Genomic DNA, 18,093 nt, shown 5'->3' with positions numbered 1-18,093 from the left:
GACTCCAATCAAGAAACATCTCAAGGATGATCAACTGAAACAGGATGCACCTGAGCTCAATTTTGAGTCTTATAGCAAAGGGTCTGAATACTTATTTAAATAAGGTATCCATTTTTCATTTTGAGTATATTTTCTACATTTTCTAAAAACCTGTTTTTGCTTTGTCATTATGGGGTATTGTTTATAGATTGAGGAAACGTTTTTATTTAATCCATTTTAGAATAAGGCTGTAACGTAATAAAATGTTTAAAAAAACGTGAAGGGGTCTGAATACTTTCCGAATGCAAGGTACACTACATGACCAAAAGTATGTGCTCATCAAACATCTCATTCCAAAATTATGGGCATTAATATGGATTTGGCTGGCAGGGATGTTCCTGTCCCATCGCGCACTTGTGACTCCTGTGGCGTGCCTGGCGCAATGCATGCTGACACGGTCACCAGATGTACGGTGTTTCCTCTGACACATTGTTGCTGGCTTCCGGGTTTAGCGGTCGTTGTGTCAAGAAGCAGTGCAGCTTGGCTGGGATGTGTTTTGGAGGACGCACGGCACTCGACCTTCGCCTCTCCCGAGTCCGTACGGGAGTTGCAGCGATGGTCCAGGAATGTAACTACCAATTGGATACCACAAAATTGGTTAAAAATAAAATAATAATAAACAAATAAGATGTCCCGTCACTGGAACTAAAGGGCCAAGCCCGAACCATGAAAAACAGCCCCAGACCATTATTCCTCCTCCACCAAACTTTACAGTTGGCACTATGCATGGTGGCAGGTAGCGTTCTCCTGGCATCTGCCAAACACAGATTTGTCCGTTAGACTGCCAGATGGTGATGCATGATTCATCACTCCAGAGAACGCATTTCCACTGCTCCAGAGTCCAATGGTGGCAAGCTTTACACCACTCCAACTGACGCTTGGCATTGCACATGGTGATCTTAGGCTTGTGTGTGCGGCTGCTCAGCTCCTGCTCGGAAACCCATTTCATGAAGCTCTCGACGAACAGCTCTTGTGCTGATGTTGCTTCCAGAGGCAGTTTGGAACTCGGTAGTGAGTGTTGCAACCGAGGACAGACAATTTTTACGCGCTACACACTTTAGCACTCTGCGTTCCTGTTCTGTGAGCTTGTGTGACCAACCACTTCACAACTGAGCCATTTTTGTTGCTTCTAGATGTTTCCACTTCACAACAGCAGCACTTACAGTTGACCGGAACAGTTCTAGCAGGGCAGAAATTGGACAAACTGACTTCTTGGAAAGGTGGCATCATATGACGGTGCCATGTTGAAAGTCTCTGAGCCCTTCGGTAAGTCCATTCTACTGTCAATGTTTGTCTATGGAGATTGCAAGGCTCTGTGCTCAATTTCATGCACCTGTCAGCAACAGGTGTGACTGAAATAGCTGAATCCACTAATTTGAAGGGATGTCCACATACTTTTGTATAAATAGTAGTGTTTCCTTTCCCTTTTTTAATTATTATTATTATTTTTTCAAATGTTAGACTTTTTCTTCCCCTCTAACATTAAAGAGTATTTTGCTGGCTGTTTGTGTACATCATTGACTAAAATTGAGTAAAAGGTGTGGTTCGGTCCTATGAATTTTTCCACTCAGATGGTTTTGGAGTTATAATTAATGCTGTGCCATGGTTTCAATTACTCATTAAAAAAAAACAAAAAAAAACAAACAATTGTGTCTCACGTAGGCTATGACTCAGTTAGCCTGGGTAAACAACTGAACGCTGATGTAAAACAATGGTGAGCACAGCATTCAGTCTGGTTTAACCAGGCTATGACTAAGCAGGTGTAGAGCTCTAAATTGAAGTCATTGATAATGACAGGCCCAAATTTTCAGTCTTGCCCTTGTGAGTCAAAAAGAGGACGGGGGGAAAGGACATTTCAATTGCACGCTCCCACAAATCAAATGTATTTATATAGCCCTTCTTACATCAGCTGATATCTCAAAGTGCTGTACAGAAACCCAGCCTAAAACCCCAAACAGGGGTTAAGACCACATTCATCCTTATACATGACACTGCACAATTCATATGAAACAGAGACTTTTATTCATCTTAGAAAACACATAGAGAAGTTCAACAACACAGTGTGTCCTCAATATAAATTCTGGAATTGTGAAAACAAAGTGGGTGTCAGTGATGACATTCATATTGATGATAGTTCCTTGGAGGAAAGTTGCTCGAGTTTAGTATTTTGTTCTTTCTTCATTTACTGGGGATTCTGGGTTGTTTATTTCTCCTCTGTAAGAAGTAAACCAGATCCTGCAGGGTGTGTCTATGACAATTAAGTACTTTTTCCACCACTGTGACCTTATAGTTCACCTCGCTGGCGTGGTGATCATCTTGTAGTGGGGTCACATATGATAGAGTAGCAGCCAGAAGATCAATGTGAGGGTTTCTGGGAGGAGTCATCGGTCCCCCTTCTCCTGCACAACTGGCTCCTGCTGATGTTCCGCATTTATCTCACTCTGCGGAGGACAATGGTTCAACTGTTACTTAACAAGGTGTAAATCAGAAGTTCACCCAAATCTTCCATTGCCATTAATGCATAATTCATGTGAACGTAAAGACTAACACACACACACACACACACACACACAGATCTGAAGATAAGCTTGGGTCTATAAGGACAATGAGAAAATCACCAAATGTAATTATGACCTGGGATGTTTCCTTTTTTATGAAAGAAAGTTGTAGGGGATTAAAGGGATTGCATTCAGAGGAACTTTGTGCTTGTAACCCTTCAATGATTGACTGTGGGGGAATCTCTATAGCTAGAGTGCCTACACTTCAATCAAAGGTCTTACATCACAGGGTAATACGGTACATCCCTATTCCAAAGCAACATTTTAGGAAATGCTGCAACGAATGTCCCTCATTATACAAAAGTTCCCTTTGATACAAGAGTTAAAGAATCAAAGGACTGCTCACCAATGATTGTCTACTCCTCAAAAGCAATCACAAAAACAATAACACGCCACAAAAAACAAAAACTATCAAGATAAGTGAATAAGTACTCATATAACACGTTTACCAGAAGATATCGGAGGATTATTTCACTGCTTGTTTCTATGGGCGCCGATTGTGTCGTAATCATTGCAACAGTGAAAATGACCATAGCGGCTGCATTTTCTCTCTTCTAACAAAGTGGCGGAGGAGTCTGCAGTATTCAAGACAGACGTGAAACTATACCGAACAAAAATATAAACGCAACCTGCAACTATTTCAAAGATTTTACAGTGTTACAGTTAAGGAAATCAGTCAATTGAAATAAATAAATTAGGCCCTAATGTATTGATTTCACATGACTGGGAATACAGATATGCATCGGTTAGTCAAAGTAACCTTAATAAAAAATAAAAAAAGTAGGGGTGTGCATCAGAAAACCAATCAGTATCTGGTGTGACAAACCATTTGCCTCACGTCTCCTTCGCATAGAGTTGATCAGGCTGTTGATTGTGGCCTGGGGAATGTTGTCCCACTCGTCTTCAAGCTATGCAAAGTTGCTGGATATTGGCCGGAACTGGAACACGCTGTCGTACACATCGATCCAGAGCATCTCAAATATGCTCAAAGAGTGACATGTCTGGTGAGTATGCAGGTCATGGAAGAACGGGGACATTTTCAGCTTCGAGGAATTGTGTACAGATCCTTGCGACATGGGGCCGTGCATTATCATGCTGAAACATGAGGATATGGTGGCGGATGAATGGCGCGACAATGGGCCTCAGGATCTCGTTACGGTATTTCTGTGCATTCAAACTGGCATCAGTAAAATGCAATTGGAGGCGGATTATTGGAGAGAAATTAACAATCACTTTTATGGTAACAGCTCTGGTAGACATTCCTGCAGTCAGCATGCCAATTGCATGTTTCCTCAATTTGAGAAGTGAAAACCTCCTAGAGTTTATATTTAACATATCTTATATTATAATAAATAATCAGAATATGCAAAGTCTAACCATGTTTCAGGCTTATTTACAATGACTGCCTACCCCGGTCAAACCCAGACGAAGCTGGGCCAATTGTGCGCTGCCCTATAGCCTCTTACTTTTTAAAAATGTTGTAAATATTTTCCTAATTCTATTTCTTGAACTGCATTGTTTAAAGGCTTGCAAGTTTCACGGTAAAATTGAGGTACCTGTTGATTTTACCCATGTGACAAATACCATTTTATTTGATTTAGATGAGTAAACAAGCGTGTCTACTGTTCAATAGTTACAAATCACAGGAGTTCTGGCCACACTATCAATGATGTTGCAATAAATGAATCATTTCTCGTCTTGACGCTTTTTTTGTTGTTGTCGGTAATGACGTACAGAATTACACCATTTCCCAGCAACCCTTCCTTTTACCCGCCCTACATTAAAATGAGAAGGTGGAGCTACAAAGACAACTCGGCGTTTCATTGGTCGGGTGAGCCGGCGTAGGGAACACGCGACAACGAGATCATTCTTTCTTGTGCGTTTCCAACGTCGTCGCCGCCGCCGGTGAACAGGTACAAGACCGGTGAGAAAATATATTTAATTATATTTAAAAACGTATATGAACCACACCTGACATAGTCACGAATAATAATATACAAAGAAATGTCGTATGTGAGCTTTTAGTAAGAAGATACATGAGTGATTCGATCAGTAACGTTAGCTAACTAAAGTCGAGCTAGCATACCCGCCGGTAAACTAGCTAGTTACACAATGCAGTGAAGAGGACCACGAGTTGCTTCGGCATTAGCCACCAGTTAGCTGAATCATTACTTGGAGTCTGACTCAATCGTTTTTTGGGGGTGGGGGTGGGTGGGGTGGGATTTATAGCCAGCGGAATTTATTGGCATCTGTCAAATCAAAGGACATGAAGGCCCACACGGGATTCCTGGATTTGTGATAAGATTTTATAACTCTATATTCGGACGTAATTTTAGCTAGACAATTTTACCTTTGGTTGAATATAACCGTTGTGTGTGTAGGTGTGTGTATATATTTTTCGACCTAGCCGTTTAGCTAGCGAACATTAGCTTGGTAATTTAGGGGCCTCTATTTATCAACCTCCATATAAAATGGCCCAGGGCGCCAGTTTCGCATTTAGTTAACTACCGCAGTTGGGCTAGTTGATTAAATTATGTAGCTACTAGTTACGCACAGTTCTTACAGGATATTGGTTAAAATTGCCAACTAGGTAAATGGCAGGAAATGCGTGTGAGGACGACACGTGAGATTACATTACCCACCTGTCTTAACTACCCCGGTTCTTCAGCGCTTACCGCTGTAAGAACGAACTAGCTTGCTACAAGGGAAATGAAGCTGGCATTTATTGGTGTTGAGTAACGATGCTAGGCCCAGAATGTACTGATGTTGCAATCACCACGGCACCAATATAATTAGCTAGTTACATACCGTTAGCGATCTTGGCGTAAAATCCATGCGCTGTGTAACCAGATATGAACTGGCAATTTCCAATGTCTCGTCTTTGCTTGCGATTCATATGAATGGAAACCAATGATGTCTATGAACACCAGCTTGTGTTAATACGATGTAGCTAAATGAGGCTTTGAAGCCACCGGCCTCCATATTGGTGCTCCTCAGTAGGCCCAGTCCTCCATAGAAATGAATGGAATTCTGCAGTATTTCAATAACATTTAAGCACCAAATTACATGTGTATTTGTAGTGGGAGCAGTTAAATTGGTACAAAAATGTTGTTCTTTTTACCCCTTTTTCTCCCAATTTCATGATTTCCAATTGGTAGTTAGTCCCATCGCTGCAACTCCCGTACGGACTCGGGCGGGGTGAAGGTCGAGAGCCATGAGTCCACAAACTCGACCCTGCCGCACTGCTTCTTGACACACTGCTCGCTTAACCCGGAAGCCAGCCGCACCTATGTGTCGGAGGAAACACAGTCCAGCTGGCGACCAAATTCAGCGTGCATGCACCCGGCCCGCCACAAGGAGTCTCTAGAGCGCGATGGGACAAGGACATCCCGGCCGGCTAAACCCTCCCCTAACCCGGACGACACTGGGCCAATTGTGTGCCGCCTCATGGGACTCCCAGTCGTGGCCAGCTGCGACACATCCTGGGATCAAACCCGGGTCTGTAGTGATGAATCTAGCATGGTGATGCAGTGCCTTAGATCACTGTGTCATTCGGGAGGCCGTGTTTATATATATTTTTTAATGTTTAGGTTACATAATATAATACTAAAATATGCATTGAGGAGTCTAATAGAATATACAGACACGCTTTCAAATATTTTTTTTTCTTTGGAATACCAAAATGGCTGTGCGGTGGCTTCAAAATAGTGCCCCCTGTATGTCATCTAGGGTTAATACATATCATTAATGGCAACTAAGGCTGGAAGGGAGGACTTGCAAGACTTAAAGCCCTAAAGCCCGATCAAGTGGGGCTTTATCAGGGTTAATTGCATTGAATTTCCCATTTAGCTGGTCAGCAACAAGTCACCTTGAATCTAACACAGGCAACCCCTTATTAAGTCAACCATTTACATATCGTTACTTTCATTTGTTTACTAGTGGCTGCATCAAACAATATAAAATTACTTTCACCTTAAGACTGCTTAGCTACCGTATTAGCCTCTCTGATAATCCAGATGCAGGGAACACAATGTTACTGACCCAGTTTCCCCTGCTTTGTCCCCCTTCTCGCTGTGTCTTCAGGTTGAATTTTTTCCCTCGAGGTCCTCAGCAACCATGCCCTCCGACCTGGCCAAGAAGAAGGCGCAGAAGAAGAAGGAAGCCGCCAAATCCCGGCAGAAGGCCAAAAAACCAGGAGAGGACGGAGAGGGAGAGCTACCAGAGCAAGGCCAGCAGAATGGAGCAGAAAGCAACGGTAATAGTCTAAAATGTAAATAACTAAAATGTAAATAGCTCTTGAGCGTCTGCTAAATTACTCTGTCATGTAAGTGGGTGGGTGGTTGGTACCTCATGTTAAATATGGGTTGACTGGTACACGTATGTCTGTCAGTGGAGATGGATAAGCCCTTTTTTTTCATGTATAAAATGACAAACTAAACGTCTCACTGTGTCACAGGAGTGGATATGCTGACCAAGGAGATGGACGAGTTTGAGCTGAAGAAAACAGAGGCGCGGGCTGTGACCGGCGTCCTGGCGTCGCACCCCAACAGCACGGACGTCCACGTCGCCAGCTTGTCGCTCACCTTCCACGGGCAAGAGCTACTGCAGGACACCAGCCTGGAGCTCAACTCGGGCCGGCGCTATGGCCTCATTGGCCTCAACGGCACTGGTAAGGAGTTACTGCCGCCTGAGTTGTGTTCAATGGGCATAAAACGGAAGAAACCCCTCAAATTACATTTTGGGTAGAAACACAAATGTAAAAAAAAAAAATCCATTGCAAAGCATTTTGCTACGGTGTGCTCTAATGAACATGACCCAGTGCCTTTGGGACACCTTTTTTGCCATGTAATCTTCAGCAGTGGGTACGCCCGTCTTTCAACCATCTCAGCCGTTTATTGGAACAATGGGGTGGCAGGGTAGCCTAATGGTTAGAGTGTTGGACTAGTAAACGAAAGGTTGCAAGTCCGAATCCCAGAGCTGACAAGGTACAAATCTGTCGTACTGCCCCTGAACAAGGCAGTTAACCCACTGTTCCTAGGCCGTCATTGAAAATAAGAATTTGTTCTTCGCTGACTTGCCTAGTTAAATAAAGGTAAAATAAAAAATGTCCGCCTTATTTACGAATACAACATTTGATCTCCTACGGGGACTCTACTTTTCCCAGGTAAATCCATGTTGCTGTCAGCCATTGGCCACCGCGAGATACCTATCCCAGAGCACATTGACATCTACCACCTGACCCGTGAGATGGCGCCCAGCGACAAGACGGCCCTGCAGTGTGTCATGGAGGTGGACGCGGAGAGGATCCATCTGGAGAAGGAGGCCGAGCGCCTGGCCTCCGAGGACTGTGAGTGTTTTGCATTCGTCCTTCGTCTACTTCGCCCTCGTAGGAAGACCATTGCTAAAAGTGTCTCAAATGGAGCAGTTTAAGGCTGTTCCTATTTAGCTAAACGTTTTGTACCTTGCTGTGGTGATAGTGATTGCCTTTTATAATGGTGGATAGGTTGTGGTAATTTAGTAATTTAATTTATAGTGTTTCCACGTTACCATGGGAACTGTGCTCACCGTGGCAGCTTCCCTTCCTAGGCGTGGTACACTACTTCCCATGTCCCGAACAGTCCTACAGAATGAGTTCCCTTCATGATGTAGCGTCGGGCAACGGGCACAAAGGCTTATTTGGTGGCATGACAATCGTGATTACATTTCAACCCCCCAACCAGTTAAAATGAAAACCGTTGAGTAGAAGTTCCCTCCCTTCTGTCCACCACTCCAACTCCTCTCCTTTCTCTTTTCCTACTCTCTCTCTCTCTCTCTCTCCCCTTTTTCTCTCCCCTAAAGCTGAGTGTGAGAAGCTGATGGAGCTGTACGAGCGTCTGGAGGAGCTGGACGCAGACAAGGCCGAGGTACGGGCCTCCCAGATCCTCCACGGCCTGGGCTTTACCGCCGCCATGCAGCAGAAGAAGCTTAAGGATTTCAGTGGAGGCTGGAGGATGCGTGTCGCTCTGGCCAGGTAAAACCCACCCTGTACAATACAAACCTGCTGATCTAGGATCAGGAGTGCTGATCTAGGATCAGGTCTTCATTATCCACAGCTCTGGGTCTGTATTGATAAAACATCTCAGTGAAGGAGTGCTGATCTAGGATCCGTTATATAACCTTTGAATCATAACAGGTGGGGACCTGATCCTAGATCAGCACTCCTTCACTGAGATGTTTTATCAATACAGACCCAGAGCTGTGGATAATGAAGACCTGATCCTAGATCAGCACTCCTTCACGGAGATCTTTTATCAATACAGACCCAGAGCTGTGGATAATGAAGACCTGATCCTAGATCAGCAATCCTACTGTGAGACACTTTATGAACGCATGCCTTGAGCCCAGTCTTTTTCATAGACTCTCAAGCATCGCTACAGAAATTCCCTTTTTAACATCTGTCTAGAAGAGATGTCAGATCTTCATGAAAGGGGTAGGAGTCATATGTCGCTAGGTTTCTGAAGGACCTAGCGCTATAGGGATATATATTTTAATGCTGCGTAGGCATTTGCCTCAGAACTGTTTGGGAAGTGATGTAAAGAAAGGCCGAATGATAGCGCCGCCGCCAAGCAGTATGTTCACAGTGCGGCGGCGCAGTGACAAAAATGGACCGAAGCGTTTATCTGATCCCTACAGTTCTGGGCACTCTACTCTTTGTGTTCCGTTTCACTTTGACCAGATGCCTTTTAGTCAATAAAAACAATTTATAGATTAAAAAAATAATAATAATCTAAATCACACATCAATAAGAATCTTACGAGTGAATGGGTGTTTTTCATTTACAAATGCCCTGTTTTTTTGTTATGTTTTGGGTCACCCCACCCCCCCCCAAAAAAAAGTAATGTTTTGTTTGTGTTCCTCGACTCCAGAGCCCTGTTCTTGAAGCCCTTCATGTTGTTGCTGGATGAGCCCACCAACCACTTGGACCTGGATGCCTGTGTGTGGCTGGAGGAAGAGCTTAGCCAGTAAGGCCCATTACCTGTGTGTGTAAGATGTAGGACATTACTTTTCTAGACAGATTTGTGACGTTTTTTTTATCATTTATTTTTATGAACTCGAAAAGCCACTGTTGATTGGTTGAAGGCAGCTTTCTGCTATGACCTACTGTGGTTTTATTGATCGACAACTCCAGAGGTAAACTAGGAAGTCGTGTAAATGTGTTTCCGCCTTTAAGATATTACTGCTGCTGTGACATGATGTAAACAAAAGGCCGAATTATAGTGTTCCTGCCTGGCAGTATGCTGTCAGTGCGGGGGCGCGTTGACAAAAACTAGACCGAAGCGTTTATCTGATCCCAGCAGCATGCCAAAGTGTAGAACGGACGCCACAGGGTTTGTTAGTTCCAACATGAGATGTTTTAGACATTACTCATGGAGTTTACTAATCTGTGCTAACCACTAGCTATATACTTACTTTGACTATAATCCTTTACATTTGAATGAAGAATCCCCATGTTTGGTGTAACTCAAGATTAGCTCTGTATTTTGAAGTGTCCAAACAATTCTCTCTCCAATTCAACAGATTTAAACGTATTTTGGTCCTGATTTCCCATTCGCAAGACTTCCTTAACGGCGTGTGCACCAACATCATGCACTTACACGAGCGCAAGCTGAAATACTACACGGTAAGAACAACTGCACCCTGCAACTAGCCAACATGGACCAATGAGATGTTTTGTCTGGTTTAGAATAATGCTCCAAGTCAGAGCAGTTGCATTTCCTGTCTTCAGTTGATAAATAAAACACCAGTTTATCATACTTACCAGGGCCTAAAATTAACACCTGCCAAACTTGGGTAGAACTTGGCATTGGCGGGTAAGTATGTCTAATTCACCATCCATGTGAATTACAGGGATGTAAAACAAATTTGTGCACAAATTGTGAGAAATATGTTTTTTTTTTTGTGCGTTTGGAACATTTCAGGGATTGTTTTATTTCAGCTCATGAAACATGGGACCAACACTACTTGTGTTTTTATATTTTTGTTCAGTGTAAAATCAAATCGAACATAAACCACATCACTTATTATTTGTAATACATTTGTTTTTAGAAACAATACTACGCATGCTCATGTTGTGTAATTATTGCAAAAATATTTTGTTTGGTTAAAAAAAAAAAAATCTGTGGCTGGTAGAAATGATTTCTACCTGCCACCATGATTGGTATACAACAAAGTTAGTTTTACACCCTGATACTTTCTCAGACTTCAACCATCTAGTTGTTTTATATTGTATTTGCCCTTGGTGAGTTACTCTGGATAAAAGTTAGTATATTCAAGTCATAAGAACAAAGGAAAATGACTCCGGTGTGCGAGTACATCCCATTTCAAGTGTAAAATGGTACCCGTGTAAAAACAAAGGTTTCATTCCTGGTAGGGCAGGGATGGGCAACTTTGATTGTGGGGGGAGACAAAAAATGGTGATGAGCTGCTGTTGTGCTTGGGTCTGTGTACCAACATCCATCCTCCCCCTGACATGGGCTAATTTAATTGAGTGACTATCAGTGACTGACACAACAAGACAAACTACTGATGGACAACCAAATTTCGACAAAATTGTACCTTGTGTATTCTACTGTTGATCCGAGAGCCTTCAAAGGGGGACACCAGTTGCCTATCCCTGTGATAGGGCAACTGTTTTACATCCTGGTAGGGCAACTGTTTTACATCCTGGTAGGGCAACTATGTTTGTTTACTTCCTGGTAGGGCAACTATGTTTGTTTACTTCCTGGTAGGGCAACTACGATCAGTACATAAAGACCAGGGAGGAGCTGGAAGAGAACCAGATGAAGAGATTCAACTGGGAGCAGGACCAGATCAAACACATGAAGGTATCTAAGATTCCCTTTCTCTAAACACGCTTCCTCATTCACTAGTGGTTTGGCCATTTATTTATGTGAAATTCGGGCCGGCGCCAGTATTATGTGAAGGATCAAGCATAGTGGTGGGTTATTTTGGAACCACATAGGGTGTGGTCGTTTCATACAAACTGTTTTAAGTTGAATAAACTCATGTGACACAATGATGAGGGAGTGTTGGGAGTGAAGGGCTTCACCAAACAGTTATTTATTTTGTAAACCTCCCTTTCTCTCCTTACCACCCCACCAGAACTACATAGCCCGGTTTGGGCACGGCTCAGCCAAGCTGGCTCGCCAAGCACAGAGTAAAGAGAAAACCCTGCAGAAGATGGTGGCCTCTGGCCTGACTGAGAGTGTTTCCAATGACAAAGTAAGTTTGTTTAGTGACTGACTCGGTGGACAAAAGTGACAGTGCTTCCCATATAGGGTTTGAACAGGTTCTTTTTTTTTTGGTGTGTAATTAGTTTTGACTACAGCCCAGGGCAAGTCACATGGTCAGAATTATCTGGACTATAGTAAGTGGATATTACTGCAGGTAACGCTTTTATTTTAGAAAATTCTGAACATAGTTATGGTCTATTGTGATGCAAAGAAGTGTACAGTAGATGCCACAGAGTGAGTTAGTTCCAGGATAATAGATTGGTTTCTATTTTGCAATTCTATAAAAAAACAAATCTCATAGCTCCATTCAGGGTGGTAGGTCACAAGGCAGGGACCATCCTCAGATCTGAAGACAGTAAGCTATATCCTAAACTCCTCCCTGAAGACAGTAAGCTATATCCTAAACTCCTCCCTGAAGACAGTCACAAACTCCTCCCTGAAGACAGGGACCAAACTCCTCCCTGAAGACAGTCTGAAGACAGTAAGCTATATCCTAAACTCCTCCCTGAAGACAGTAAGCTATATCCTAAACTCCTCCCTGAAGACAGTAAGCTATATCCTAAACTCCTCCCTGAAGACAGTAAGCTCATTCTTCTCTTCTCCTTTAGACCCTGTCATTTTGTTTTCCTCCCTGTGGGAAGATTCCCCCTCCGGTCATCATGGTACAGAATGTCAGCTTCAAGTACTCTGATGACCAGGTAGGTGATTGTCCAACCTCTCACTTTCTGACTGAATTTTAAAAAAAATCTATTTGTTTTATTTATGAGAAGAGAAATTCCAGCTCCAAACTACTCAATCGTGTTTTTTTTGCGATATTGTTAGTGTGAATTTCTTATATTTTTTTTCCCCTTGTTTGACATTTCAGCCCCATATATACAAGAACCTTGAGTTCGGCATAGACCTCGACACCAGAGTGGCCCTTGTGGGGCCCAACGGGGCCGGGAAATCCACCTTGCTCAAACTTCTCACTGGAGAGGTGAGTCTTGACATTGTTATATGGTCATTTAGCTACCTAATTGTTCTGCTATTTGGCCATGCCATGGTGCCGTTTTTACTGATAAGTGAGGGGCCAATGAGTAGAAACCATGTACGTTGTCACTTTTTTTTTTTTTTTCCATTTCCTATTCAGTTGTCTTTTCTTAGTTAAATGTATTTTTATTTTATTCAACTTCTCAAAAGTATACATGTTTCTGATTAGACATCCCATCCGTCTTCTCTCTCTCTCTCTATCCCGACTCACGTCTCGTCATTCTTTGTCCTCAGCTCCTCCCTACTGACGGTATGATTCGCAAGAACTCCCATGTCAAGATTGGCAGATATCACCAGGTACCGTACCATTTTAAAATGCACTAATAGCCTAAACTGTCTTGACAATTGTGTCCGTAATGGACAAACTTTTTTTTTTTTTTAATGTGTGCTCCTACAATGGCAAAAATTGGAGTAGACTGCAAATTTTGAGATGACGGGATGGTCAGTGGCATCTTTAGTTTTATTTAATTACTTGAAGTTAGTCATCCTCCAGTGATATTATTATTATTATTTAAAAAATAATTTTAATTTATGGTTGTAAACGAAGTCCCAACTATAAAAAGTGATGTACACATTAAGTTCTAGAGTCGATGTCTGCGTCCCTGTGGAAATCTAATTAGCGTTAAAATAAATCCATCACTGTCAGTTTAAGCTAGATATGTTTTTAAATTTATTTTTTACATTGATGTCTCAATCCACTGCATCCATCACGGGGACAACTTCAGAAATTAGACATATTTTTTTTTTTTTTTTTTTTACAACTCTACACGATTCACATGGGTGAACCTACTCCTTATTTCCCCTCTATAGCATCTAACTGAGCAGCTGGAACTTGACCTCTCGCCCCTGGACTACATGATGAAGTGTTACCCAGAGATCAAGGAGAGGGAGGAGATGAGGAAGATCATTGGCCGTTATGGGCTGACGGGCAAACAGCAGGTCAGTTTGATCATTAGTGATCCTAAAACATTGTCATGTAGCAGAGTTTGATTGAGACCGTCTGGCATGCCACGGGAGTGGGGTTTGTACTTTTGGGACGGTTCCATTTGCACCATTCAAGCTCCAAGGGCAGCTTATGTATTTGGAGGGAAAAAAACAATTCTATTTGAGCCCAGGTTTGCAGGGCTGTAGGTCATTTTAAATTAAACCGAAGTCGGAAATGTAATTAAAACCATAGATGAATTGGGGGGGGCTGTCTTAAGACAATTTACATTTGAGTCATTTAGCAGACTCCTGTACAGGGTGACTTACGGGAGCAATTAGTGAGAAGTGCCTTGCTCAAGGGCACATCGGCAGATCTTTCACCTAGTCGGCTCAAAGGTGGGAACCAACGACCTGTCGATTATTGGCCCAACGCTCTTAACCACTAGGCTACCTGCCGCCCTGATTTACTGACATTGGTGCCAATTTTCTGCATTTTACCAGGTGAACCCCATCAGGAACCTGTCTGATGGGCAGAAGTGTCGGGTGTGCTTCGCCTGGCTGGCTGGTCAGAATGCCCACATGCTCTTCCTGGATGAGCCCACCAATCACTTGGACATCGAGACCATTGATGCCCTGGCCGACGCCATCAACGAGTACGAGGGCGGCATGATGTTGGTCAGCCACGACTTCAGGCTCATCCAGCAGGTTTGGATAAAAAGACTAGAACACTTTTTTCTTTTTTTTGTATGAAATGTTTTTAAATACATTGTTGGACAACTGCCACACTGTGAATATACTCCACCATGCCAATGGCATACTGTCTGAATATACTCCACCATGCCAATGGCATACTGTCTGAATATACTCCACCATGCCAATGGCATACTGTCTGAATATACTCCACCATGCCATTGGCATACTGTCTGAATATACTCCACCATGCCATTGGCATACTGTCTGAATATACTCCACCATGCCATTGGCATACTGTCTGAATATACTCCACCATGCCAATGGCATACTGTCTGAATATACTCCACCATGCCATTGGCATACTGTCTGAATATACTCCACCATGCCATTGGCATACTGTCTGAACCATATTGGCATACTGTCACCATGCCATTGGCATACTGTCTGAATATACTCCACCATGCCATTGGCATACTGTCTGAATATACTCCACCATGCCATTGGCATACTGTCTGAATATACTCCACCATGCCAATGGCATACTGTCTGAATATACTCCACCATGCCATTGGCATACTGTCTGAATATACTCCACCATGCCAATGGCATACTGTCTGAATATACTCCACCATGCCATTGGCATACTGTCTGAATATACTCCACCATGCCATTGGCATACTGTCTGAATATACTCCACCATGCCAATGGCATACTGTCTGAATATACTCCACCATGCCATTGGCATACTGTCTGAATATACTCCACCATGCCAATGGCATACTGTCTGAATATACTCCACCATGCCATTGGCTTACTGTCTGAATATACTCCACCATGCCATTGGCATACTGTCTGAATATACTCCACCATGCCATTGGCATACTGGTGCGGCACTGTTGCACTCCACGAATATACAGTAGCAGAGTCGACATATTTTGAATGAGTTTATTATAACTAGTCCTAGTTTATATATACTTATGAAAGATCTTTGTTGGAAGAACTGGGATTGATGCACATTTGTCCCTTTTCAACTCCGTTTCTCCTTTTTGCTCCCTAGGTGGCCCAGGAGATCTGGGTTTGTGAAAAGCAGACCATCACCAAATGGAACCGGGACATCTTGGCTTACAAACACCATCTGAAAAAGAAGATTGACAAAAATTCGCATGGTGTATAAAAAATATATATATATTATTTAAAAAAAAAAAACCTCCCCAGATTCAAGACTGTGGACTCCCAATTTCCCATTCCATCTTCACTTGACTATTTATCTCAAGAAGCATGTTGCTCCATTTCTTGATGCCCATTTCCTTCCTGCTTAAAGCCTCTTTACAGACTGCTGGAAGGTTGTGGTGCGTCCTAGTTGCCTTCCATTGCTTACCCCTTCAACAGGCATACATACGGTATCTTAATTTCTCTGAATTAAAAAGTTTAAAAAAAAAATATATCCATTTAATGTAGTGGAGAACATGTGCACTTTGTTTTTAATTCACGGTTCATGACCTTTCCACAGATCAGATCTAGGTAGGATATAAACTGCCTGCAGGGATGGGCAGGTAAAAATGTAATACGTTACTAGTTACCTGTTCAAAATTGTCATCAGTAACTTTTGGATTACCCAAACTCGGTAATCTGATTTACTTTTGATAACTTTCACCTTTTAGGAGGCATTAAAGACAAACATGAAGCGCATTTGTCGTCATCGGCGGTCTGACTTGTCAGACTCGCTCAGGTGGACCAAATTTAAACTTGCCCCCCCCAATGCTGAATTGTCATTGAGAAAGGTGTCATAATGTTTTTTTGTGATCATACTTTTTAAATCTAAAAAGTAATCTAGTTCAAGTGTGTAATCTGATTACAATATTTTTGCTGGGAACGTAACTGATTAGTTTTTAGTAATCAGATTACATGTAATCAGTTACTTGCCGCCCGGTTTTTAGTTTCCTTTCACTTTTTAAAAGAGCTTTATTATTTTGTCATTATTTAACACTGTACCTGCAATAATGGGAATGTCTGAAATAAAGGAGCAAAATAACTGACGTGGTCATGTTTTTAGTAACATGACAATGATTCACTTTGATTTTATCAGTAAGTTGACAGTGCTTTAGCATAAATTGTGTTTTTTTTCCCAGTGTCTTTTTAACCTTTTGAAATTTGTATAGATATTTCAAATTGATTGCCGTTAGAGCACACATACTAGGTTTGGTTAGCTCTTAGCAGGGCTAGGCCATGTCAACGTCTGCCTCGCATCCTCCCTTAATTAAGACATTGGCTTGAAAAATGAGCAAAGTAGCAATCTAATTTGTCCCTCTTGAGATGCCATGGCAACAGCAGCCAGTATACACTTCCTCAAAATAGTTAACTAGGATAAATCAAAAAATATCAAATTGACGTTTTTGCCAAATAGGTCTGTCATGCAATTTTACATCTAAGGTGTTTGGTACAGTATTTGTCAAGTGAAATGAAAACTAGTTTCTTGTTGAATGAAACACTTCATTGAAGAATCCTGTCTACTTGCCACTCCTATTAGTAGTACTGTTGACCTTCACACATTTAGGGCTAGAGGGATCTATCTTTTGTCAAATATGGGCAGAGATTTCCTCAGTTATATGATTCCAATGTACGGCCATTGTGTACGTTGCCTGTGTGTCAATTGCATTCTGGGGAAAAAAGCACTCCCAAGTAGTGAATGGGAATCAATTGGGCACAACAAATTAATTTTGCGAACTACAGATTTTGTGATCTTTTACTTGTTCTCTGTAATAACTTGTTTTTAACTTTCAATTAAGACCTAAGCTGTGTTCGAATACTCATACTAACCGTACTATTTGATGTAAATTGAGTATGTAGTATGCCTATTGACTTTTCAAATTAAGTAACTTATTTGAAAAGTCACGACTTACATTGCTCAACATTTGTCATATATGCAATTTTTATTTATTTAACCGTTATTTAACTAGGCAAGTCAGTTAAGAACAAATTCTTATTTTCAATGACAGCCTAGGAACAGTGGGTTAACTGCCTGTTCAGGGGCAGAACGACAGATTTGTACCTTGTCAGCTCGGGGGTTTGAACTTGCAACCTGAATTTGTATCCGCTCTTGTCGGACTTCGGCTGCATATTTTCTGCCATTTTCTTCAAATCTTAATGTTGTGGAAGCTACGCCCATTTTCTAAAGAATTGAATTATGGGCCCTAAAACCATGGAAATAGTGTCCACTGCTTGTATACTTCGTATTTTGGCAAATGTTGTACGACATCCGGGAACTTTTGGCATACTAACAGTATGGACCAATAAGCATACTACATACTCAATTTATGTCACAAATAGTGCAGTTTAGTATGAGTATTCAAACACAGCTTAGGTCTTAATTGAAAGGCAAAAACAAAACCCCACAGAAGCTAGGGTAGGCCCTACGTGGAATGAGTTTGACACCCCTGGCCTATGGCCAATCAGGGGTGTCAAACTCAATCCATGGAGGGCCAAGGGGCTGCGGGTTTTGTTTGTTCCCTTTCCAATTAAGACCTAGACAACCAGGTGAAGGGAGTACGTTACTAATTACAGTGGTGGGAAAAGTACCC

At 42.2% G+C, this 18,093-nt stretch overlaps 1 protein-coding gene, 1 long non-coding RNA gene and 1 other non-coding gene across 4 annotated transcripts; 2 read left to right on the top strand and 1 right to left on the bottom strand.

Annotated features, from left to right (window-relative positions):
• Window positions 1-2,042: 2,042 nt before the first annotated feature.
• Window positions 2,043-5,784, bottom strand: LOC112234178. The gene is made up of 2 exons (XR_002950863.1): window positions 5,406-5,784; window positions 2,043-2,480 (listed from the first exon to the last, which is right to left on the bottom strand). It is a non-coding gene; the product is annotated as an uncharacterized LOC112234178 (long non-coding RNA).
• Window positions 4,367-16,548, top strand: LOC112234176 (ATP-binding cassette sub-family F member 2). 2 transcript variants are annotated; one of them, XM_042308394.1, is made up of 15 exons: window positions 4,367-4,521; window positions 6,681-6,852; window positions 7,054-7,266; window positions 7,762-7,944; window positions 8,436-8,607; window positions 9,503-9,598; window positions 10,155-10,257; window positions 11,366-11,461; window positions 11,739-11,858; window positions 12,478-12,567; window positions 12,735-12,845; window positions 13,133-13,195; window positions 13,709-13,837; window positions 14,324-14,527; window positions 15,573-16,548. In XM_042308394.1, exons 2-15 carry the CDS (start codon window positions 6,714-6,716, stop codon window positions 15,687-15,689), a joined length of 1,836 nt encoding a protein of 611 aa, XP_042164328.1. In that variant the 5' UTR covers window positions 4,367-4,521; window positions 6,681-6,713; the 3' UTR covers window positions 15,690-16,548. The 2 variants fall into 2 exon arrangements, with proteins under 2 accessions (XP_042164328.1, XP_024257963.1); XM_024402195.2 differs by lacking the exon at window positions 4,367-4,521 and adding an exon at window positions 5,921-6,095.
• On the top strand, window positions 9,819-9,932 carry LOC112234188. The gene has a single exon (XR_002950866.1). It is a non-coding gene; the product is annotated as a small nucleolar RNA SNORD89 (small nucleolar RNA).
• Window positions 16,549-18,093: the final 1,545 nt, after the last annotated feature.

This window comes from Oncorhynchus tshawytscha, linkage group LG28 (assembly GCF_018296145.1).
Source record: "Oncorhynchus tshawytscha isolate Ot180627B linkage group LG28, Otsh_v2.0, whole genome shotgun sequence".
Classification (NCBI taxonomy): Eukaryota; Metazoa; Chordata; class Actinopteri; order Salmoniformes; family Salmonidae; genus Oncorhynchus; species Oncorhynchus tshawytscha.
Note: the sequence above shows the minus strand (reverse complement) of the source record. Positions and strands in the feature narration are given on the sequence as shown.